The sequence below is a fragment of the Cryptomeria japonica genome, chromosome 8, assembly GCF_030272615.1.
Source record: "Cryptomeria japonica chromosome 8, Sugi_1.0, whole genome shotgun sequence".
NCBI lineage: Eukaryota > Viridiplantae > Streptophyta > Pinopsida > Cupressales > Cupressaceae > Cryptomeria > Cryptomeria japonica.
The window spans coordinates 392804865-392831007 of NC_081412.1; the positions used below are offsets into that span (position 1 = coordinate 392804865).

The 26143-nt window shown below is 37.3% G+C and overlaps 1 protein-coding gene across 1 annotated transcript; it reads right to left on the minus strand.

Annotated features, from left to right (window-relative positions):
• Positions 1-920: 920 nt before the first annotated feature.
• Positions 921-26143, minus strand: LOC131066841 (NADH dehydrogenase [ubiquinone] 1 beta subcomplex subunit 2). Its single transcript, XM_058001706.1, has 4 exons — positions 25851-26143; positions 23454-23499; positions 23268-23345; positions 921-1210 (listed from the first exon to the last, which is right to left on the minus strand). Exons 1-4 carry the CDS (start codon positions 25961-25963, stop codon positions 1199-1201), a joined length of 249 nt encoding a protein of 82 aa, XP_057857689.1. The 5' UTR covers positions 25964-26143; the 3' UTR covers positions 921-1198.

The window sequence follows — 26143 nt, forward strand, 5'->3', positions numbered from 1 at the left end:
TGCAACTTCGTAAAATCCTTTTTGAAATATAAAATCAAATTCCTTGGGCACCAAAAGGTATGGAAAGCACTGTTATACCCTTCGTAAATTCAGGCCTTGAGAACAAAATTTTCTTACACACGTCGTATCCTTCTGCCTTTTATGATCACCGTGAGTATTGTGTGACCCTTGAGTCCATAATAATGTGTACGGAAAAACCATGATTCACCAACCAATCCAATACTGTTACGCGTTTGAATTGCTTGTAATTTGATAGGCACAAACATGATATATTGTACAATATCAATATCAAAGATAATAATAAACCTCTACCATGTAAAATCTTATTGCTGGCCAGGATCGTGTATTTAAACAAATCAAATATAATAATAAAAAAATCCTGCACCAATTATTGTTTAGGATGGTGTTGCCTAGTTGCCAACTATAGTCTATTTAATGTGTTTTGTTTGTAATGTCCTAGGATGAAATAGATGACTATTCCTTGTTCTAAGATCGGTAGTTGGACGTACTATATATATGTATATATAATAAAACTAGGGCTAGTCAAGGGTTTGTTTTGTAAATTGTTTGCCTAAATTTTTTGGATGTAGTATCTTCCTGGGTTTGCACCAGGTACAGACCCACAGGCGAGGGCAGCTGGGTGAACCCAGCCCATACCTGAACTGCGATTCCTACCCAGTTCGAACAAGTCTGGCTATGGACTGGATTTTGACAGAGCCCGGTAGTACAAATGCAAATATAGGGCTTCCAGGTTATGTGCAAAAGAGATGATAAACAGCTTAAGATCCACTCTTGAAACATGGAATCAACAAAAATTAGCATAATGATGAAACCAAATCAAATGAAACTGATTCTAGAAATTCAACTTTTCGGAGTACGCAAATGCTCATGTTCCTTATCCACTGTAACAAATCACCAAGTAACCAAATATTCTCTTCAGATTTGGATTCAAATAGATAAATATGATAACCAGTATAATTATGAATTCAAAAAAAGATCTACATCAACCAAAAGCCCAGTAAGCAGGCTAACACAAATAAATGTATGCAATTCTTATTCCTATAGCGCCCAGCCAAGAATGCAAAAGTCCTTAATAAAACTGAGCATTGAAGATTCGATATTAAAACACAGTGTACTCAATAGCTTTAACAGTAGATATCGAGTATCAAACTTTGTTCATAGGGAACACTTTGAGATCTTAATGAGAATCCTGCAATATCAACAACAAATGAAAAGTGTTATGTTGGTTCAGCCTGGGATATTACGAAAATTCAACATATGCCAGAAAGAGAACAATTAACAAATAATATTATAATCCTAGTCATTTATTTCAGAATTGCATACTTTAGAAAATTTTAAGTCAACATTAGCCAAGATAGCATGCACTCAAAGTTTGGGGGCAACAACCAAGATTATCCAAATGGGTAAAAGTTAAAAACTAATGCAGATCCTTATAAATAGGGACCTGTATGCACTGAGGTATGAAACACTTGAGGTGCTAATCCTTGCATTGTTACACTAATAATGTGGTGGTATTATCACCTATACTTCTGAGAACACACAACAGATCCGTATTAAGCTGAATCTCCTCAAATATATAACAAATCATTATTAAATATTTTTATAGTCTCACACACGTAGCCCACATTATAGAACCTTTTCGTAGAGTTTTCAATATGCTATCTTCTTGGAAAAGTTTGGTTTATAGCATTGGCTGCATGTTTTATATTTGACAATTTTATTATTATTGAGAGTTACATATCTATAAAGACATCGGCTGTCAATGTTCCCCATGCATTCATCAACTCACCCACACCAAAGTCCAAGTCGATGTCGAGTGTAAAATGTGCCTTTTGGCATTGACTAATGCATAGTGTGGTAGTTGTCAATTTAAAGACACATTCATTATGCATGTTAAGCAAAACATTTTATATGCCTGTTCCATATTTTACAAACAATAATGCATACACAACCCTTTTTCCAATACACAACTGTCATGCTTTCAAACACTGGTATTTGTTGGATTATATTGTCATTTAAACTGTCTACAAACTCCTAATCACCTCGCCCTGCAGCTTTAGGTTTACGCACAACTTGAAATTCAGAATTCATCATCAGTCCCTTTAACCACCAATATTTATGGAATAGTTTTCTATGATAGAAATAATGTGATTCAACAAAGCAGCATATAAAACAATCTTAAAAAACTTATCACCTGTTCCAATAAATGGACATGGAAAAAGGGGTTTCCCTATCAAACTATCTAAGGGATTCATCATTTATTTAGGTTCACACCTTAGCATTTATCAATGTACTTCTTCACATTCAAGTTGGCTGTTCCTCTCAACACTTCTTCCCCTCAACCTTGATTATTTCCTAATGTTTGCTTTACAATTAAGCATGATACAAGGTACAAAAGATTCGGTGGTTTTAAGAAGGCAAAAAGTTTGCCAAAATCCAGAAATTGACAAAGGTTTGATGCTATATAACATATGAAATTCGGCATAATCACCAAAATAGTGATGAAAATGATATAAAAACAACATTTTAATGCCCAATGTTCACATACACGGTGCTTCAAATTTGATATATCAAACTATCGTTTATTATTTATTATCTATAGAGCATACAGAATGACACTAATGAATCTCCATAGCCTGGGCCCTAGAGCCACCAGGCTATGCGGTGATAATTTTAATATCTTCAAAATAAAGCTCGCTATATGAATCTGAATTCATGATCATTAATGCAATAGAAACAGCATCTCAATTCAATTTATCTACAATACCACTACAATATTCACTGCCTATCATGGTTTTCAAAACACCCTGGATGGAAAACAAAGTTTACGTGGCAAAATGAGGGTTGATTGATGCAAAGGGATATGGGATGTTCAATCACTTCCTTTGGTTTTTGCTCAATAAGGGTCTCCACTTGGTGTCACCCAATGGACCAATGTCCTTAACCTTCTCAAGGTTACTAGAGCCTGCCCTAGATCCTTCCCAAGGATCTCTTCACTCAGGACAACTAACAATTGACAAGGAGTCTCCTACCCCTTAGGTTCCAACCCTTCAACCAAAGACACCTAACAACCCCACACCCCTAGCAACAGGATCTTTACTCACAAGGTGGAATTTGGCCTATGTGAATGTTCACACGTGTGTTATATGGCATTTGCATAGATTCTGACCCCTCAGATGGGTGCTTATTAGACTCTTGTGTTGTTTCCCGTATTAGATCTAGGAAATAGGGCTACAAGCAATTAGCCCTCCAATCGGACTTTTCCTGATTTGACTCGCAATCTACCTGAACAACCCCCTGAATAAATTAGATATTTGGATACCCTTTTGGGTCTTCTACAAGATTCCAAACTTTTGCATCTGGGTTTTGAGTACGGATGGTCAAACCCTACTGACCCTATTTTGCCTCTTCTAGCTGGTATTGGGGTTTAAGCTCTCAAAAGCTTCACCAATCAATAAGGAATGCAAGAATGACACTTGCTAGGGATCTGCACCTACCCAAGGGTCCTTCACATGCCTAGTTTGACCATACACCAATCTGCTGTTCAGGTTTTCTATCTCCTTTTTCTACTACTCAGGCTTGCCACATGACCGATGTCAAGCCTAGGGCCTCATCTTAGGATAGTCAAATGATACCTCTTGTCTTCACAACCACTAGGAACAATTAATATACATGCCAAATCAACATACTCCCAGGTTTCAGATCGATCCCATGGAGAGATGTTGATTTGTGCCCCTATTAGCATTCAAACCCTTGGTTTGAGGGTTTTACCAAACCAATGGGATGGAAAATCCTCTGTCTCTCAAACCTGAATGTTTCAAGACCTCGGACCAACTCCAAATGATCTGTGAACCTCTGTTACAACTTGTCAAATACTTAACTCATGCCCACCATTCACAAGGAATCATGCAAGAACTGGAATTCAAGGAAAATGCAGAAAAAACTCAATAACCATTTCGTTTGAAGACAAAGATTTCATTCAAAATTTGCTTCTCCAACTTCTCTCACTAGAAGGCATCATTCCTCCAAGCTTATATCACGCCAAGGAAGAACTCCAACTGCCTCAATGCATACAAGCAACCAACCACCCGTTGGAGTAACCATATTTCAAAATGTTGCAAGAAAAGTTGCTTAAGACAACAATTGCAACTTTTGCAACTTTTGACGACTTTTTACAAATTGATCTTGCCTTCACACCAAAGGTCAAGAATGAAAATACTACACATTGTAGACCCCTAAACAACAAAAATACCTATTGAATGCCCATACAAGGCCTTTGACCAAGTTGACACACTTTGGAGCCTTAGGGCTTATTATACATTGCCTAGGCCTAATCAATAGGCCTTCAAACACACACACACACATTCTATTCCAACATAACCATGAATCAAGATGATGTAGACACATGCCAAAATGAAGTAGACACATGTCCTAGTGCTCCTGCACCATTGATGCCAGAGTCAATGTGTTCATCTGAAATTGGCAGATTCAGTGCAACAGGCTTAGCAGTCTATAAATATTTTAAGGTTCAAGCAAAAATTCTCAAAGTTCTATTAAACCTTGTTAATATGCATTTAAGACTAGAAGTGTTACAACCATATGCCCAAGATAAGAGTTTCTTTAGAACAATTTCATTATGTAACACAACATATGAAATTATTTCAAAATTTAGAGCAAACAGGCTTGAATCGCCACTGCCAAAGGTCATACTTGCAGTCCAATCTCAATTTGTGAATGATGTCAAAATCTTCAATAACACTATCACAGCTCAAGAAACTCTAGATTTTATGCATTCAAACAACTGGGGTGGCAGTCCAAATGGTTCAGGACAAGCTGTATGAAATGATCCCACTGTAAACCTTTGTTCCATTCCTAAAGGCTATTGAGCACCTTCTTGTAGCCATGGGAGCTCCAAGAAGTAGGGCAATGCATGGGCCTAAGCTTTACACCTATTTGTCAACCTTTGGGAACCTCCAGATGAGGGTCATGTGATCATATTGAGAAACCAAGCCCAACCCATGTTCTCTATGAGCTCAACCATAATGGTACTATAAACTTAAAAGTGTCGCTTAAAGGATTTGGAGGGGGCAATGATAAGGAGCAACATAAGCCCAAGTGGGCCACTTGTAGTAGCCATCAGGACAACTGGAAGTAGAGATTGTACTTAGGGCAAAGCATGGACCTAAAATTGCCGTTACATGTCACCAAAGAGGTCACTTAGCAATAGAAGTCAAGGGTCCATATTAAGGAGTCAAGGGTCCATATTAAGGACCCATGCCCAACCACACTTTCTATACAAGCTCTGCCTGAAATATTAACCTATTAAGACAAATGGGATGGATTTAAGTGGTAAAAGCACGAAGGATTCCAAAGGAGTGACATGTTAAAATTCTATGGATTAAGTAAAAATCCAAACCTAACACATTGAGTGCAACACACCCCAGTAGACAAGGCCAGGTGAAATCCTTGTTGTCTTCAATGGAAGATATTCCTATTTCCTGGCATCTAAGTCAGAGGTTAACCTCATAAAAGAGAATCTACCAAATATGTATTTAGAAAAAAGAACCCAGACTGACGATCAAATTGACCAAAGCATTTGGAATCTGATCTTGCAGACCCTGATGCAATTTGGATTCAATATATAACCCATTCAACAAGTAGCACACAGCATTATTACTTAACCTTAATAAGTCCCATTAACCTGTTTTGGTTGTTTGTAGACATTCATATAATTTCTTCTTTCTCAGCTCAATTGCATTTCAGGATCAGTATTCACAACAACCTAAGGACTGCGGAAGCTTGATTCATTATTGCCACACTTATTTTTCATCATTGGAGAAAGACTCAGTTCTCTCCGATTGAAAGCTAAAGAAGCCAGGCACTGCCAGCAGTGCTTTATACTATGATTTTAAGGTAGATTAGGAAAATACAAAAATATTACTTTTTCAAGAATCTTCGCTACAGAAAATTAATTAGGATAAATCCAACAGTCAAATATACTTCCACAAAGGAAAAAGAAGGTTATAAAATGTAGTGGGTTTCAAGGAAGCACAATTGCCTGCCAAATATTGTCTCCCTACAGAATCCAGAGGTATGTAAAAAAGTTCAGTGGAGTGACTTATTGGCAAAGCCACAGCCAAATGCAGTAATTGGACAAAATCGTATTGTCTCTTTCAAGATTTGTATGTGCGTTTGCACTCTATATGGAAAAAATTAAGAACAATTAAATGCATGAAATTTCCACAGTCCATTGTAAATTAACTTGATGGTTTCTGGATTTGACTGTGTAATCAATTTTTTCATCAACATTTTGGATCATGCTTCATGATCCATCATTTCTCCTTTCTAGCTAACTCATCCCAATGATGGATCATGGAGCATGATCTGATACATTGATGAAAAAATTGATTACACGGTCAAATCCAGCAACCATCAAATTAATTCAGAACAAGTTTAACAGCTAATAAAAATCAGGAAAAAAAATTGTGATTAGGTTCAAATTAACGACTTATAATTTTTAATTGATAAAATTTCGAAGTTAAATTAAGATTACAAAATATATTTGATAATAGTTGGCAAACTCGCAGAGTACTCGGCGAGTTTTCTGCCAGTTTTTCTGACTTTTACTCGCCAAAAAACTCGCCCGAGTTTTTTGCATTGGGTACACTAAAAAAAGAGGCCCAAACAAGTCAAAAAATTATCTTTTTTTTTTTTTTCAGGTCAGTTTCATTCTCTTCATCAGAATATATACATGAAATATAACATTTAAGTATAAGTGGCATTTCATACTTTAAGTTATATTTCATGTATATATTGGCAGGATGTTTGAGAGTGGTTTCAGATCTCTAGGAGTTATAATGCAAATTCTAGGTTTTAGAAGATCTTTTAATTTTTCAAACTTAGTCAAATTTCAGTAATTAGTATGCTCCTATCAACATTCTCTTGCTCTCTCTATCTCACTCACTTTATCTGCCCCGAATTTTAGACCTATTTATCTCCCTATCACTCTTCCTCTATCCCCCTCTCTGCCACACTCCATCTCACTCTCTCCTCTCTCCCCCAAGATCTAGACCTATCTCTCTACCCCTCTCTTTCTCACTCTCAAACCCCAGTGAGGGGTGCTACTCTCAACCTAATTTTAATTTGCAGATGCTTGGTGCAAAGTTGGGGTGGAAATACCCCCCATCTCAAAAAATTTGCCCTCAAAATCTTATGCCAGCCTTGTAAGTTCATCCAACTGTGAGTGCAATTGGAGCTTGTTTGAAGCAATCCACACGAAGAAGAGGAGCAAGTTAGCGCAGAAATGCCTCAATGACCTTGTCTTCGTGCAATATAATCTTCGATTATGCGTAAGGTAGAGGAAGTAGAAGGTGGTCCAATTGACTTGGATGATATAGATCCTTACAGTGATTGGACATCACAGGGACAGCCTCCATTGTTGTCCGAGGATGACATCACTAATTTGGAGAGGCATGCTATGGAGGAGGGGGGTGGATTTGGTTTCACGCTGGATGACATTGAGGAAGAGGATGAGGATGAATAGTCAAGGCCAGTGCCAGAAGCCGGTGGAGACATAGCTCCATCCAAGATGGAAGACGAGCCAGCCATACCGACCGAGGAGGCACAGTCACACCCACTGCAGACTTCTAGGGCTAGACCCTCTAGTTCTACCTCTCCCCTAGTTTTTACTAGAGATGGGAAGAGGAAGTTGTAATTGTAATGATGTATTTACTTTTGGTTTTACAAAAACTATTTACTATTTTACTTACAGGCTTCCAACCATCAGCATTCCTCATGAGGATGCGATTTTGTAGACACTTTGCATTTAATTATATCTAGAATCAGCTTGTTTCTTTTGTGTTCTCATTTATTGACTCATTGGATGCATCTTCTCATTAAATTTTGCAAAATAAATGCATTTTTAATTAAATTTAAGCATGTTTTTAAGATGTCGAGCTTTTCCCGAGTTTTTTTTTCAGGCCTTGGCAAGTTTTGCCAAGTGGCGAGTAGTTCATCTATGAATTAAATTATGGAAACATAATTATATTAGAAAAAATATTAAAAGTTTAAAATAAATTTAATATCTCCCATAAATTGGGTAACCGAGAAAAATAAGAATCGACTTAGAAGTAAACAGCAACCTCCTCAGGGTAGGTTCATTAAACTCAATTTTAATAGAGTAGCAAAAGGCAACCCAGGTAGGGTGGTTTTAAGGTCTCCATCAAGCTCTTTCATCAAAGAATGTTCTTTCTTCCTTGGCTCTAAGACAAACAATAAAGAGGAAGCAAAAATACTTCTTGAAGGATTGAAACTAGCCAAATCTCTAAATTGTCAACTTTTGCAGGTAGAAAGAGATTCTCAAATCATTATCAATCATTGGCTCAAGGATTGTTTGGAAGATAGAAAATAAAAAGTATTATTGATGAAGTTCAGCTGATAGGTGACAGCTTTGATGTTATAAAGTTTAGTCATTACAAAAAGAGCAATGGTATAGCAGATTGCTTAGCTAATGTCAGTGTCCTCCAAGATCTTTTTTGAATGAAGATTAGTGTTAATCCAGATGAGTGGCAGATTGGTGACATTCTTAAGGTCAAGGTATAACATTTTTTTCTGCCGCCCTCTCCTAATTTTTGGACATTTTGTAATGATTTTCAATTATTTCCTTGGCCCAATGGTTTGGCTGCCAAAAGGTACCAAACATTTAGCTTTGTGTGAATGTTTATGCAACATCAAGAACATTCATGGCTATCTTGTGTGGATTTGAGCAGAATTACAATTGGGAAGATGATTTTCTCTTTGCATTTTGTAACGTGGTTTTGTGCATGTTTTTCTAGAGTTTTTTATCTAGTAGAATTGAGTTGGGAGTTTGCAATGGTCAACAATATGCCTAGAGGCAAGTGACAACTTGATGTACCACATTGTGGTGCTGTTAATGACTTCTGGATTAAACATGCATTCCAGATCCAATTTATTCGTTTGTTGGTGAAAAGTAACAAGTATCGTACAATTTTTATAATCTAATCCAAATTATTTCTCTTCTTGTTGGCCATACAGAAATTGTCACTTTGAAAAGTAAAACATTCATAAGAGTCTAAGACCATTAAGAGACTCTATGTAGTCTGATGGGACAGGTGGCGAGAAAAATGGTGGCATAAGTTGAATGTAACCATAACTTACAGAATCTTAATCTCTGCTGGAGCTAATGCAAGCATAAAGGAAATGAGACCACAAGTGTAGCATCAAATTAGAAAGCATGCATTGAACAAGGAAAAAAGGTGTACTGGTTTTCATTCATTACAGTGATTACACATCCACAAAACAACACAATTAGTTTCTACTATAACTTCTCTTCTCTCTTTGATATAATGATACACCGTTCCAGACTTAAATTTATCTTGTTCAGAATGAGATCTTCTTATTCAAACTTTGCACTCTTTGCTTCTGTGAGATTTAAGGTTGCTCTAGGGAGGGGGGGTATTGTTAACAATGCATTTCCTTTAAAGAGCATTCAATAATTCAAGAGTCACATTTTATTCCCTTAGGCCTTGTCTTTCTCACTGCTACTAATATATCTATTGGACTGCAGCACATCCTCATCCTAAGAGGTCAAAGCTTAGACTGAGGAACACCATATAATCAAAGATCTGTGTCAGGTGTTTGTTCTATAGCAACCTTAACTCCTAATATTCTACAAGTTTTGTGTTCCTAAATGAATCTTCTAATTGATAAACCAATTAAATAGATTCACTCATGTAACCCAAATTTATTTGGTTAACTTGCAAATGATTTATCTGGTAAACATTGCATCTGGTGGATATCCAGCTGGGTACTTTTGTATGAGGCTGCAAATACCCTGGTAGCAAGGTGCAGGTTGCCTGTAGAAATGCTACAGATGATCCACAAGCTGCTACAGGTGTCTTTAGCTATTGCAGGTGCTACAGATTTTCTATCAGACTGCAAGCTATTTTGTGGCAGTAATACAGGTATTCGCTAAGGCTGCAGGCTTGACTGTAGTGGTGCTCCAGCCTCTTCATTTTTGGTCCTAAACGCTTTGGAGTTCCTCTTCTATCAGTTCCAGACTTAATGACAGCGGGATTGTTACGTTATGATTGGCAGTTGCTTCGTTTACCTGCGAAAGCTGAATGGGTGTTCATTGTTGGCAAATAATTTGTGAGCAGTTACATAGCCAGGCATTGCCTTTTAGGTAGCCATCCATATTCCCAAGAGAGGGCACTTGGAAGAGGTGGTTGTTGCCATTTCCAAGATAATCAATCATCTGCCTTGGTAAGATAAACATAGAGGAATAAAAGAAGACAGCAAATAAAAAGCGGAATTAGTTGTGGGGCTAAAAAAAGGCACTTCCAGATTGTTGTAATGAAAGAAGTGCAAACAATGTTTTCTATGAATTCCAAAGGATGGAATTGGAGAACAAATATGACTGTAGGGATTGATTATGGCCTCAATAAGACCATTAAATTGACAATCTCTTTCTACTGACACTATGATAGTGGATGAGATGCTTATGTGCATACCATTCCTGGAGTTTTTACCCCATTGGAATTTTTCCAGTTGAAATCTATGTCATGTATAATTTTGTTCATTGTGTGCCCTCTTGTTTTATTTTCATTTCTCTTACTGATTCTGCCTGATTAATACTGCTACAAGTTATTAAACGCATTAGAGAAGATTACTGAAAGTAGTGTCAAACAGAATAACATAGGAGAACCCATTATTGATGCAGCTCTAGACGGTTACTAACCCAGAGGTTTATGGATCAATCAACCTTGACTTCACCTACAAATGCTGATCTACTAAGCTAACTTTGTGATCAGCATAAACTTCATCTAATAAGAGGCTTGTCCGTTTATGTACTGGGTACAACAATTTAGAGTTCTCCTTATCGCTTTATGCTTAGGCATTTCCGCAATGTTTTAATTAAAACTTTTTAATGTGATGATTTAGAAAGCGGTTTTGTCCCTTCCACACTGTTCTTCCATATTATTCTTTGCCAATATGTTGAGTTCACGTTCTCTTCAGCAGGATCTATTTTCTGCCAGGGTGAATATATTGCAGACAATTTTTTTAATGTGAAAAGTAAAGTCATCAGTTTTCTTTTCAACTTAAGAGCAAACTTTCCAACCCCTTCACTATTGAAGGGTCGTATTAAAACCTGCTCTTAAAAACAAATAAGGAATTCATTTTTTTATCATTTGTGGCAACAACACAGGCTTGATGTATCTGAGTGTCTTGTCAGTAATGGCGAGAGGAGTGCACTAATAAGTATCTGTACAGAAATGTTTGAAAACTTTTTCATTAATTATTCTACAAATTATGTATTGTGTGCAAATCAATAAGAAAGTAATGAATCAAATGGCAGAGCAACACTTCAGAATGCACAGGATAACAACTTCCTAGAGTTGAGTGGATGCAATGTACCAACTACCAAGAAGAATAGCTTGGTGGTTACAGCTTACTACCACCAAGAAGTTTTCATGAACTAAAATGGCATTCACTTGCCTAAAATATTGAATTGTTTTTGAAGTCTTATCCTTCTGGGAAAATATTAGGATAGGAAAACAACTTCCTGGAGTTGAGTGGATGCAATGTACCAACTACTAAGAAGAATGCCTTGGTGATTACAGCTTACTACTGCCAAGGAGTTCTCATATACCAAAAACAACATTCACTTGCCTGAAATATTGAATTGATTTTAAAGGTCTCATCCTCCCAGGAATAGATTTGAATTGAATATACAGGTATATTTTGAAAAAAAATTCTCAACTCTTGGTCCTACATTCATGGTCGTGGTGAACCATAAGATTACAATACAGCCCTTCAATCCTAGCAGTGGTTTGTCACCTTGGTAGTCTTGTTTGAATCCTTGATGGGCCTGTTCTTTACTTCTCGATAATGAGTTCTTTGATTTTTTAAACAAATCTAGGCAAGCATTGTGTTTTCTTTCAATAAGCCCACCCAAAAAGATTCTACCATGGACAAATCTTTTTCCCTTGGCATGATAAACTCCAAATATTCTTCCTCTTATAATTGAACCAAATAAATGTACGGTTACAGAGACCATGCAATTGACAAATATACTGTGAGATCGTAGACACTTCAAAAAATAATGAACATGTGATGTTTATGAACAAAAAGTTGTGCAATCTACTCTCAAAGTTGAAAAACAATTCATATTTCAAATTCATTACTTCAGCTAGAAGAAATAAAATTTCCCCATTCCAAGCATCCTTAAGTATAACTCTTAAAATGTCACGACTGGAAAGGAAACCAATATTACACTTAGCATAGCTCTATCATGATCTAAAGGAATATGAAAAATCTGTATAAAGAGACAACTATTCACATGAAAGAAAATGGAAATTCAATTTAGAATAGAAGACAACAAGGTTGAGAAATCATGGCTAGCTGAAGAAATTCACTTTAAAGTATAGATTTGAGAAAATAGCTTGTGCTTTCATTGCAAACTTCTCTTTTTTAATCAACTGTTCTACTATTTTGTAGTTCTTTTACTTTTGTGTGTAATTTATTTGTTTTTTCTAAATTTACCTTAAATACGCCTTCGACACTCACCTAGCCTGTAGGATCCATTACAATGCTCTTTATAATCACATGAATGATTGTTATCCACATAAATGATTGTTACCCACATAAATGATTGTTACCCTTGTGAACAATATTACACAGCAAAATATAATATGAAGAGCAATTATGCTCATGATTCAACTGTACAAGAATGTATCCACCACAATAAAACAAGAATGTGAAATACTGTCAAGTTAGTGACCTTCATCTATCAAACTATTTGCACAAACATTCTCCAGGATAATTAAAAAATTGAATAAGGCCAAGCATGGGTCATAACTGGGAAACTGATGAACATTGCCTAATATAGGCTACTGGTACTGAAGCATAGCTTCAATACAAGAGACGCATAAGATAACATCCAGGTATGCCTGCTGATGTCCTCTTTTCACACAAGAGACATGTCCTAGCACTACTCAGCTTAAGTGGGACGTTTCTTGCAAACACTCCTGTGGATACGACAAACAGAAAGAGCACACAAAAATGTCTCAAACAAACACAAAGGGCAAGTGTAGCTTTGAGCAAGTTTTTTACAAACACAAAATAAGAGTGTAGCTTTGTGCAAGCTATTAGAATATTTAATTATATTTTAGTCACCTATATTTAGTTCCTTGTTTAATGGTCATTTAGCTTTTTAGTTAATTAGCTTTTAAGCTTTATTTAGCATTTAGCTTTTTCTTTTTAATTAATTAGCTTTTAAGCTTTATTTAGCATTTGGCTTTTTCTTTTTAGTTAATTAGCTTTTAAGCTTAATTTAGCTTTTAACTCTTTAATCTTTTACTTTAACGTTATGTTCTAATTATAGAACATCGTCTTGTAACCTCTTTATATACGCTTGTATATTGTTGAATAGATTATCCAATTATTGAATCATTCATTCAATTTATTTTTCATGGTATCAAAGCATGGAAATTAAAAATTTCGAAAATTTTTGTTATTAAAATTTTTCGAAGTTTTTTTTGAAGAGATTTTTTTTCTCTTCCTGGGCAGTTTTTTTTTTTTTGCAGGTTGAAAATATTCCTAGGGTTTCTGCAATTTTCGACTAGGGTTTCAACCCTTCTGTTCAAGTCGAAATTTTATTTTGGTTGCAGATTCTTGGTGGGTTTTTCAAGAGCTCAACTGGGTCGTTGTCAGATTTTTCTGGGTGCATCGTTTTTCATGCCTCAATTTTTTGAGCCGTCGGATCTGGATTCTGTTTTCAGATTCTTGGTGGGTTTTTCGAGAGCTTTTCTAGGTTGGTCTCGGATTTTTCTGGTTGCCTCGTTATTCCGTGCCTAGATTTTTGTGCCAGCAAATTTGCCTTGGAATTTAAAAACAGTTCACAATTTCTGCTATTTCTGTGGACGTTGGGATTTTTGCTGTTTTTTTGGCACCATTTATGCTGTTTTAAGTGTGCAGAAAATTTTAATTTTTGGGTTTCTTCCAAACCTCGAAATTTATGCCTTGGAATTCGTGTCAGAATTCTCCTATAGGATTTCAGTTTTTTCAGCAGCTGTTTGTATTCTTGTTTTTTTTAAAATCAGATTCTTCTGTCTCTTGCTTTCACTTAGTTGACCTCGATCAACCTCGATTTCCGTGATGGCATCATTAACCAACATGATGTTGGAACACCGTCAAAAGTTCAACGGTCGCAACTACAACACCTGGAAATAGCGTATGCTTACCATCTTTGAGTATCATTGCCTTGATCAGCTTGTTTTGGGCAAAGAATCTCGTCCTACAACAGCAGGTGATGATCAAGACAAACATGATGTGAAGAATCGAGAGGCTGTCATGCTTATCAAACTCTCCGTCACAGATGATCAACTCCCACAGGTGCCTTCAGGTAAAACAGCAAAAGAGATCTGGGATCTTTTGAAGGATCTTCATGAAACGTCCGACAAGAGCCGAGCTTTCTTTCTAAAGAATATGTTGTTTTCGTTGTTTTCTATCATGATGGATGAGAAGTCATCTATCCGAGCACATCTTACGAAGATCAAGGACATTCGTGATCAGTTAGAAGCTATAGGCCGAACCATGGTGGAAGAGGATATGGTAGTGATCACGCTGAAAAGCCTTCCCAAATCCTACGAGCATTTCATTGATACACTCAATATCTCCTCTACTAGTGTTGATTTGAAGTTTCCTGATCTTTGCAACAAGCTGCTCCAACAAGATCGATGGAAGCAGCAGTTTGGAAGCAGCGCAAGTTCATCCACTGAACAGGCTTTCACAGCCTCAGCTTCGCATAAGTACAAGGGTAAAGCTCCATCCTTCCAGCAGAAAGGACAAGGTCAAGGTCAACCTCAGCAGTCTTCCAAAAAGAAGAGCTTACAGTGTTCCTACTATCATATATATGGCCATTTGGTGAAAGATTGTCGAAAATTGATAGCATCCCAGCAATCCAAACAGGGAGGGTCCAAGCAGAAAGCCAATAATGCCATGCATCCTGATCAGAAGGAATCCGCCTTCTATGCGTTCATGGCCCAAACCTCCTCTGATGATGTTCAATCATCAGCCTGGTACATTGACTCTGGAGCCTCTCAACATTTCACACATCGTCGGGATTGGTTTACAAAGTACATGCCTTTCACTGATTCAGTGATCTTTGGTGGAGGTGAAGAGTATACTGTTGTCGGCAAGGGCAATGTTCAGATTTCATCTGGTGGGAGGGATTTAATATTCCTCAATGTATACTTTGTACCTGGTATTAAGCTCAATCTACTGTCAGTCAGTCAAATTATGCAGCATTCACCACAGCTGGATGTCGTCTTCGGGTTGCACAAGTGCAGCATTGTTGACAGGGAGACTCGCACTACAGTTGCAGTTGGTATTGAGGATCATGGTCTTTATAGACTTGTTGATTCTACTAGTTCTCAAGAGCTCGCCATGGCAGCTAGGAGTACTTCCATCAGCACTCTTTGGCATCAGCGATATGGGCATCTCAATGTCCACTATCTCTCTCAGTTGGTTCGAGAGGATCTAGTCGTAGGATTACCTGAGATTCAAACTCAGAATCATGGAGTTTGCAGGGCGTGTCAAGTTGGAAAGCAGCATAGGACTCCGTTTTCAAATGGAGACGCTTGGAGAGCATCCAAGGTCTTGCAACTCGTTCATGCAGACATCTGTGGTCCCATGAACACTCCATCAGTCATTGGATGCAGGTATTTTCTATTATTTGTTGATGATTTCAGCAGACGCATGTGGGTTTATTTTCTTAAGCAGAAATCAGAGGTGTTCACCATGTTTCAAACGTTTAAGGCCTTAGTGGAAAAAGAGTCTAGCTATCAAATAGTCACTCTTCAGCCCAACAATGGAGGGGAATTTTGTTCTACAGAGCTCACCAACTTTTGTGCATCACATGGCATTAAGCATCAGCTTACCACACCTTACATCCCACAGCAGAACGGTGTTGTTGAGCGCAGGAACCATACAGTCACTGAGATGGCTCGGTCTATGTTGGAGCATAGAAATGTTCCAAAACACTTTTGGGCAGAAGCGGTCTTCACTGCAGTCTACCTTCTGAACCGGTCTCTCACAAAGATCGTTAAGAAGATGACTCCAGAGGAAGCTTGGTCTGGCAAGAAGCCCAAAATCAGTCATTTTAAAGTTTTTGGCTCTACAGCTTATGTTTGGATTCCAGATGCCACACGCACCAAACTAGATCCAAAGAGTCAGAAATTGATGTTCATCGGCTACAGTGACAACCACAAGGCATATCGGCTGGTTGATATAGACACTAATCACCTCATATTTAGTCGAGATGTAGTATTTGATGAAGAAAGAGGGCCTTTTCAGCCTTCCTCTCCTGATTTGAGCACTGAGGATCACACTCCAAAGGCTGTAAGTATGGGTGTTCGTTTTCCCTTAGCTCCACTTGATGGGAGGGATTTAGTTGACTCTGAAGTTGTGGGGTCTCCCAGGCATGACATTGCACCCCCTGACTTTCCTCAAGATCTTCTCAATCCACATCCAGAGGAGCTTGCTCCAGATATTCCAGGCACTCTTCATCCTGCAGCAGATGTTGGTACTTCTACTCTCCGGCCTAAGTGGTGGGCCAAGACAATTGGTGATCTTCATGATGATGAGCTCATTGAGGGTAGATCCGTTAGAGGTAAAAGCCAACAACACATAGTTAATTTTGCTCTTATGGCCAACATTCACAGTATTTATGAGCATCAAACATATACAGAGGCTAAAGATGTACCTGAATGGGAAAAGGCTATGGCAGCGAAGCAACATAGTCTTCTGAAAACAACACTTGGGTATTGTCTGATCTTCCTCCAGGAAAGAAGCCCATTGGCTGCAAATGGGTGTTTAATATAAAGCTGATGGAAGTCTTGATAAGTACAAGGCTCGGTTGGTGGCAAAAGGGTTTTCACAGAAGGAGGGCATTGACTATGAAGAGACATTTGCTCCCACAGCCAAGATGAGTACCATTAGGCTTGTCCTCGCTCTCTCAGCTCAAATTGGATGGAAAGTCCATCAAATGGACGTCAAGAGTGCCTTTCTCAATGGTGATTTGCAGGAAGAAGTCTACATGACGCAGCCTCCAGGTTTCAAGGTTGCCGGTAAGGAACACCAGGTATGTAGACTAGTCAAAGCACTCTATGGCCTCAAACAGGCTCCTCGTGCATGGTACATCAAAATTGATAAGTACTTGATTGATCAAGGCTTTCAGAGGAGTCTTTCAGATCCCAATTTGTATGTCAAACATGCTAGTGATGATATTCTATTTCTAGTAGTCTATGTTGATGATCTCATCATTACTGGCAATGCAGCACATCTGATCATGCAGGTCAAACAGAATTTGTGTCACCATTTTGATATGACAGATTTGGGACTTCTCCATTATTGTCTCCGTGTAGAGGTTTGGCAGACTGATAGCCACATATTCATTTATGCCAAGAGCCTACTAGATAAGTTTCGAATGCAAGATTGTAAACTTGCATCTACACCTATGGAGATAGGGCTCAAATTATCAGCCAAATCAGATTCACCTGTAGTGGATGAGTCTTCATTCAGGCAACTAGTGGGCAGCCTCATCTATCTCACCGCCACTAGACCTAACATCAGTTATGTTGTGAACTGTATTTCTCGCTTCATGTCAGCCCCAAAAGTTGAACATTGGGTTGCAGCGAAGCGTGTGCTTAGATATGTGAAGGGCACTCTTGATCTGGTTGGTTTTACGGACTCAGATTGGGCAGGTTGTGTTGATGACAGAAGTCAACTTCTAGGTATGTTTTCAACTTGGGTACAAGTGGAGTCGCATGGACCAGCAGGAAGCAACAGGCAATAGCTCTTTCCTTGACCGAAGTAGAGTATTGGGGAACTGTTAAGGCAGCATGTGAGGCAATTTGGATACGTAGGATGCTTGCAAACATGCAAATGTCTCAACCAAGACCTACTCCCTTGTTTTGTGATAATCAAGGGGTTCTAAAATTAGCCAAAAATCTAGTCTTCCATGAGCGGACAAAGCATGTGGAGCTTCATTGTCATTTCATCCACCAGCATGTTGAAGATGGATCAATGATACTGCAGTACATTCCTACTGAAGATCAGACTACAGATATCCTCACCAAGTCCTTGAGCCCGGCAAAGTTTCTCAAATTTAGAGGGCAGCTTGGTGTGATAGATAGCATGACCATTAAGGGAGGGTATTAGAATATTTAATTATATTTTAGTCACCTATATTGAGTTCCTTGTTTAATGGTCATTTAGCTTTTTAGTTAATTAGCTTTTAAGCTTTATTTAGCATTTAGCTTTTTCTTTTTAATTAATTAGCTTTTAAGCTTTATTTAGCATTTAGCTTTTTCTTTTTAGTTAATTAGCTTTTAAGCTTAATTTAACTTTTAGCTCTTTAATCTTTTACTTTAACATTATATTCTAATTATAGAACATCGTCTTGTAACCTCTTTATATACGCTTGTATATTGTTTAATAGATTATCCGATTATTGAATCATTCATTCAATTTATTTTTCACAAGCTATTCACAAGATGGCAGTATAGGTAATGAAAATAGCAGATCTGCAAAGTGATAGTTCAAAGGTGGAAGAATTTTGCAACAGATTTTTTCCGTCAAGGGAAGAACCAACAATCTGAAAATCAAGTTGTTAGAAATTAATAATTAACTTAAACCGTGTTGTGGAGACTAGCAGGGCACTTAGACAACCATGAAGAAACAATTCAAAACAAATATCAGCCAAAAGAGAAGATTCTTGTGTTGGTGGCAAAGAAAAGAAATTCCAAATTGCATGGAAGCAAGAACAAGATTGAGAAAGAATTAATCACACCCTAACCATGCACAATCCACATCCTTCAAGTGGGCCCCCTAACTCCATAGACCCAAAAACCAAGAAACTGATTCAGAAATTGACGACACCTCCTCTACATTCCTTAAGTCTTAGTGCCTGTAATGTCCCATCTTTGAAACTAAACCAAGACTAAACCATCTAAATTAATTTGGTAATTCCATTTCAGGATTACAATTGGGCATCATCAAATTAGATTTGAAGGTTAAATATTCAAAAGTATTTGAATACTTATAGGACAAAAGGTGCAAGGCAAAATCAGTGATTGAGGATCGCGGAAAAGATAACAAAGAATTAATCACAGCATTCAACAAAGTCATCATCACATTAGACCAAGAACAGCTTTTCATTGAAATTGCAACTTCATGAAATAGATGAAATCGGTGGAAATAGAAGACACAATTCAAAGGATGAAAGAAATCACCATAGTTAAAGGCAGCCGCTTCCAAAAGGGGTTAAATGATTTTACAAAATGAAATTATAATTAAGTTTATAAGTCAGATGCATTTGAAGACTAATGACTCTTGGAGAATACAATCTATTTAAGAGAGACCAAGCAAAGAGAAGGAAATATATTTGAAACTATTCTATTATCTGATTTCTACTCCTTGTTAAAGCATGGAACTTCAGTTCTTTTAACTTAAGGATGAAAACCCTCTAGGTCTAAAATTGGAGGCAAAAAACAATAATTCCATGGAGTGATTTCATACAGAAATCACCATGGTGTTAACTTGACCATTATGCTGACTTGACTGATTTTCTAGTAGATATTGGTTAAAATTTGAAGCTAAGAACATTTGTCGTTCATCAACAAATCTAATCACTATTTATGCTGTGAGGATGAAAAGTAAAACCCTCTAGGACTAGAATTGGAGGACAAAAAAAACAATTCCATGGAGTGATTTCATACAGAAATCGCCATTGTGCTGACTTGACTGATTCTTTGTAGATATTGATTAATATTTTGAGTTAATAACATTTGTTATTGATCAACAAATCTGAAGGTTTATGCTGAGCATATCCATTACATTCTAAAGAATCGTTAATTTAGATAACATGCATTTGGTTAATCCTTGTGAAGAGTTGTCGCTTTTAATAAGGGAGATAATATTTAATGAAGCTGTTTAACATCCATTTACATTTGAATTTTGTGAAGCAAATTGAATTTGACGGGATATTATAAAATAATTCATTTGGGGTACTACAGTAACTTGGAGCAAAAAATCCCATATAGACTATCGACAAGCCACCTTCTTAGCATGTCTGATGTAGCGAATGTGTATATATGTGTGTAAAGGGTTTTGAGCTTTACTATATCAAGATTTTTCAATGCATGGAAAAATCTTTTATATGTGGTTTGCTCCTCCTAAATAGTTCATGCCATTAATGAATAACAGGTATACCTACCCAAGTATAAGAAGATCTAAAGTAAGGTTTGACAAAAAGAAAACCAGAACCTGTTTGAGGAAAACCATGGTACCAAAGAAGGTGAAACAGAATAACAAAGGATGTGTCATGTACAATTGTACTTATACATGTTATTGTCCGCTTCTGGGCATGCTTATGTCTTCTATGGCAAACCCCTATTTCTTAAGGGCAATCAATTATTCAAGACAATAGAAAAATGCATTCTTCCTAGAGGTGAAAATCTATGATACCATTGAGACCTCTAATAGTTTCCAGATTATAACTGATACAACTCCAGTTTGCAAAGCTATGAGTTCAATGATTTATAACAATGCAACCATATAGTTTGCACCTCATTGTTGGGTACAGAAGTTGAACAATGCACTAAATGACATTGGAAAATTTGATTAGATCACATACACGATTAAAGATAGAGGAAATTCTGGCACCAAGTACAGTCCATTTATTGCAAATCTGCAAAGATGTGAACACTTGAAAGTTGAATCTGTAAAAATGTCTTTATGTTATACAGATAACCTATCTTTGCATGAAATTTTTCACATGCACAAGGTGATTTGGTACAGTATAAGTGTTCCAATATGCATGCGTATTCAGACCAGACATGCTGAGGGTGGCAATCAGCATGCAGATAAGAATGCTCACTACCTTGTTAATCTCATAAGTAACCAGTTTGTTTCTTGTAAAACTTGTGTCCTTTTGCTTGTAGTTTTGAAAATATAAATCATGCCAAAAGACCAAACAAAAGTTTTTGGTGGGGCATTTGCATTTGTGTGACCTTTTCGCCATCTCAAGCAGAGGTTTAAACTATGTTGGAGTAGAACAAACAGCTCCAATTAAATTGAACTTGTCTCATTTCACTTGTAAAGAAGAAATTGATGTAGAGCCCTACCCACACACCTAAGGACAAGCCCAAACAAGGTTAGACTTCTAACCCCTCAAATGATCACAAGGGTCCTGCAAGGAAGGAATCCACACCTTGGATGAGTCTACTCACAAATTCACTAGGCTTGGGCCTACTCAAGATGAGTAAATGCCTCAATACCTACCATACGCCTCCCCATGGCATCCTGCTCCTAAGGGCTTTGGAATTGGTTCACTTATGGCCATTAGAGACTGGTCCAATCATTGGTTTTGGGTTTAGACTCCAATTCCTTATACCTCCTTTAGAAACCTACCCCTAGGCTTGTAGCCCTATTTGGCGATAAAATGGATCTAACTCCAAAATGTTCCACACAGCCATACAAACAAATTACCATTTGAGATACCCTTTTGGGAGTTACACTCATCCCCAAAATGGTCTGATCAGATCTGTACTTCCAGGGTCTGAACCCCTTAGAGACCAAGAGACCTAATAGGGGTAATTAGGCCTATTTTACAAAGTAACTACCAATCAATGAACTCAAACCAGAAAACAAACTCTATGGGCATATGGGGGATGGTGAGTAACCTCCAATTCCAGGGTTGCACACCTGGAATCCACCTAAATCTTGTCCTAGGTAGTCACATAGAGATGCCTACCTAATTTTGCTTCTTTCTCCACACAAACAAGTCTCCCCTACAAAAACCTATGAAAACCCTAAAGTACAGAGGCCTATCCTGCATCCTACCAAAGAAAGAGTCTTCTAGTGGACTAGAATGCAAGATAAGGCCATTTTTATCCAAAACCCTCTCCAAACCCTCACTTTCCGGGTTACAGTCAGAAAAATGGAGGGTTCTCTCCACTGAGAAACAATTAGAACCTCAGACCACCACCAAAACAAAACTACTTCACCCCTCTATCTAATCCATGAATGGTGTCCTTCAATCCAATCCGTACAAGCACGTGCAATCAATGCAAAGACAGAAATTCTGGGAAAACTTCAGTATTTTTTGTGTTCTATTGCTTGACAACTTCACAACACAACATCAGCAACCTTGGGAATCATGTCCACAAGGTTTATACAACTCCCCAATGGTTGCCAACCGAATTTGGAGGAGGTTGGAGCTGTTGAAAGGCTTCCCCAACCGCATTTCAAAAAAGTTGCACTTTTGCACTCAAAAGTTGCAATTATGCAATTTTGCACAAAATGTTGTCACACTTGCTAAGGTTGGGATCCACACACTTGGATCAACCAAACACTCCTAAAACATGTCAAAAACCTATCAAACACAAAACTAAACCATCTACCACCCCTATTGACCACATTGTCCCAATTGGCTTAGAAAATTGCCTAATTGGTGACATGGGCTTACAAGGTGGGGTTTATTGAATACATGAAACAAACTGCATAAACACAAGACACACTAAGACACTACAATGATCCTAGTCTTCATCCTTAGAGCCATGATTTGAATGTTGATGAGGTGCCCCTACACCAGAAATGAACTCAGCTGCACTCGCTGAAAAGAACCAACTGGGCTCAAACAAGGGTAAGAATCAGGTTTATATGCATAGCACACTTCAAATTTTTCTCCATATTGATCCAAGATACAGTAAAGATCCTTCACTTCAATCAGCATGTTAAATGTTGATTAAATGACTATATTTATATACTATAGTTACACAATGACCAGATGAAATAGTGCACAAAAGTTGAGAGGAATCAATAATCTGAAAGTATTCAAATCTAGAACTTACAAGTATGGAGTTGATAAGTATATATTAGCTTCTTTGTTAATTCTTGAGTCTTAATGTAATATTTTCTTTCGAGTACACACACACATATACATATACCTATCCTTATACTACCAGGAAACAGTGTAACAGTTTCTGCACTCATACACATGCATTTGTATTCCTGTTAATAATTAGCCATACTTACGTAATAGTTTACCAGTTACCCATTAGGGTTCTGTGGTCTTTTCTGTCTAGTTCAACAAATTATTTCTAGTTTGAGTACTTTTCAGCTACAGATTAAACATTACAAGATAAATAAGTGAAAATTACTTTGTGTTCTTCCTTATGTGCATGTGCATGCCCATGACTGTGATCATGTCCATGAGACTCCCATGGATGTCGCATTCCCTACAGTGAAACAATTTCAAACTTTATCAATAGAAGTCGAGTTTTAAAAATCAAGAAGGTGATCAAGAAGGCTTATAGCTGATGAAAATTGTCTGCCACAATGCATACCAAGAGCACTGGACCATCCTCCTTTGCTCTGTATAAAACCCAAAACCTGCAAAACAAAGATTACATAACAAGAAAACAGGATTATCAACTCTCCAGTTGGCACACAAATGACAAATCTACATATCTACTAAGTGCCTTTCAAATTTGTAACTGATGAGATCCATTCTATGTAATGTCCCCACTTTGAAATAAAATTTAATAATAAATGATAATAATAAATAATAACAATAAAATTAAAATATTTAAAATTAAATTAAAATATAAAATAATATAATTAAATATGATTAATTAAAAATTAATTAAGTTAATGAAAAGTCAAAAGACATGAAAGGAAAAGTTGTGACTCCCTCAACAATGAGATATAAAAGGGAGAAGAGAACCTCATTTGAGAGGGGGAATAATTTGAAAATGAGAGGTGCAGATCTGATTTAAATAATTAGTGCAGATCTGATTATGAGAGGTTGTGTCCCTTTTAAAGGGCAGAAATAATGAAGAGTTGCACTCTTTCAAACGGTGCTAATGGTGAAAGGGCGTGTCTCTTGCCAAAGGGTATACATGATGAAGTGGTATGACCCCTCCCTCACATTGAGATATATAGAGGAAAGGAATCAAAGCATCCAATAACATCACCATGGATTGATAAGATCAGAACAGTTATCATGTTACAAGCAGTAACATCTTTGTTCTTAGCGGTATGCATGGGGATGAGCTGAGTTGTTCATTCACATTTTGGCATAAAGTGGTTATATATACTTATGGATAGAAAACCGGAAGAACACCACCATCATTGCCCAGTTGGGTGGTTCTATATGCACAGAGTCAGTAAACCAGATCGCATGAATACATGGACTGGTGTCAGGGATGACAGTATATACATAGCATAGTGACAAAGAACTACAACACAAACCACGACAGTACAGTTGCCATTACAAAATCAGTCATAGACACAAATTGCATACTCATATCAATGAATGACACCTTCAGAACTGCTGGTATCATTAACTCTATCAGTCATACCATATCCTCAATTGTCAAAATCCGGAAAGCTGATCAAGATAAGTTCCATTATTCGAAATAATATCAGAATTTTATAGTAAAATATATCTAATTCTGATAAAATTGTATTTATTAATATATTACTATTCTAATTTGTGGTTAGAATGGATGTCTCAGATTTAAATTAAGGGAAATCCCAAGTGGGGACATTACATTCTAGCAGAAGTGTAATATCATAAGTTAACACGCACATGTTTAATGATAGGGCCGCATAAAGAGAGCTTTTTTTTCATGTCAAAAACTAGCCAACAAGCCATCAGGATTTCATATTCATCGTTATTTGAATTAAATACTACTGATGCCAATAAAGAAAATATGAATATAAGCTAAACTCTGACACCATCCCACTCTCGTTCAAGAGGTTCTGAAGCATACTCCCACCAAGAAACTCATCCCACTTCCCTTTGGCTAAGAGATATAACGTGAATATGCAATGGTTTCTGCCTCCTTCCATGACCAAGTTTAATTAAACTCTGACCCTGCCATAGGTTTATGTGCAAGGCCAGATTTATTATTAAGCGAATTTGGGATGTCCAAACCCAAGGGGTACAAATTTAGACAATATAAATGCTGTGTGAAGTGGAAAAAACTCCCCACTTTACCCACATTCAATGTCTGATACACCAGGTTTATTGTGCTACCTTCGCCATATCTTTCCCCAACTCTCCCTTTCGATTGAGGGAGAACCTAAACCTCTTCTTCCCGTTGGTAGAGACCGACATTGGGAGGTTGAGAGGCACAACTGCATCTATTCCTAAAATTCATTTTAATTTTTACCGTTTACAATTGGAACTTAAGCATACCTCCTAAAAAAATAATAGCGCTGACCTATTTCCAGAAATACATACAATTGTATTTAAAAATGATGAAAATTTTAATGTAATTGCAACACAGCCAATAATCTATCCCATTCTATAAGATGAAAAATCTCCACCTCAATGACGAACGCATAGAGAAAGTGGTGTGATTTATGATTTCAGTCCTACTTTCCAAGATCTCGGAAAACACAGGATAGAATAAATCATTTGAAAAAGACATATCTTGGATCTTAAAAATAGGACAATTCCTCCCAAAGTCTTCATTTCAAGACTATGTAATGTAGAAGCGTCAAAGAACTGGAAGAGGGATAATTATGAGAAAAATATAATCAATTCGCGTGTTTTTTCACACGGATGGATGATATTCCTGATTTGGAAATTCAACATTTGAAAATTTGTTAAGATTTACACACTGCCGCAAATCCCTTTCTCAATTTCCGAATTGTCGACACCAAACAGAAGAGCGAGTAGAAGAGAAAAGAATGGGGAAAACGAAAGGAAATGAGAGAATGAGCAAGGTTACCACATGACGGCGCACATGAACTTGCCAGTTCTCGCGTGCCATGTCTTGGGAGGGTGCATTGTGAATCCATTGTGAGTTATTCCATGTCCTCCGTGCCCTCCGTGCCCTGCCATTTTCTCTCTTCTCTTCAAGCGTCCTCCAATAGACCAGGGCAATTGCTTGCTGTATGTATTTATAGGATTTCTTTTTCGGTCTCGTTACATCATTGAAGTTTCCCCATGAATCGAAGGCAAGCGACCTTCAAACAATTGAGATATGATTTACTATTGAAAAGAAAAATAAAAACACCCATC

Bases quoted from the DNA above. Each gene is read 5' to 3' on its own strand.
- LOC131066841 (XM_058001706.1), bottom strand. From the start codon at position 25,963: ATGGCAGGGCACGGAGGGCACGGAGGACATGGAATAACTCACAATGGA. The intron at 23,500-25,850 runs GTAACCTTGCTC...TTTGTTTTGCAG, and splicing joins TTCATGTGCGCCGTCATGTG to GTTTTGGGTTTTATACAGAG. The intron at 23,346-23,453 runs GTATGCATTGTG...GTTTCACTGTAG, and splicing joins AGGATGGTCCAGTGCTCTTG to GGAATGCGACATCCATGGGA.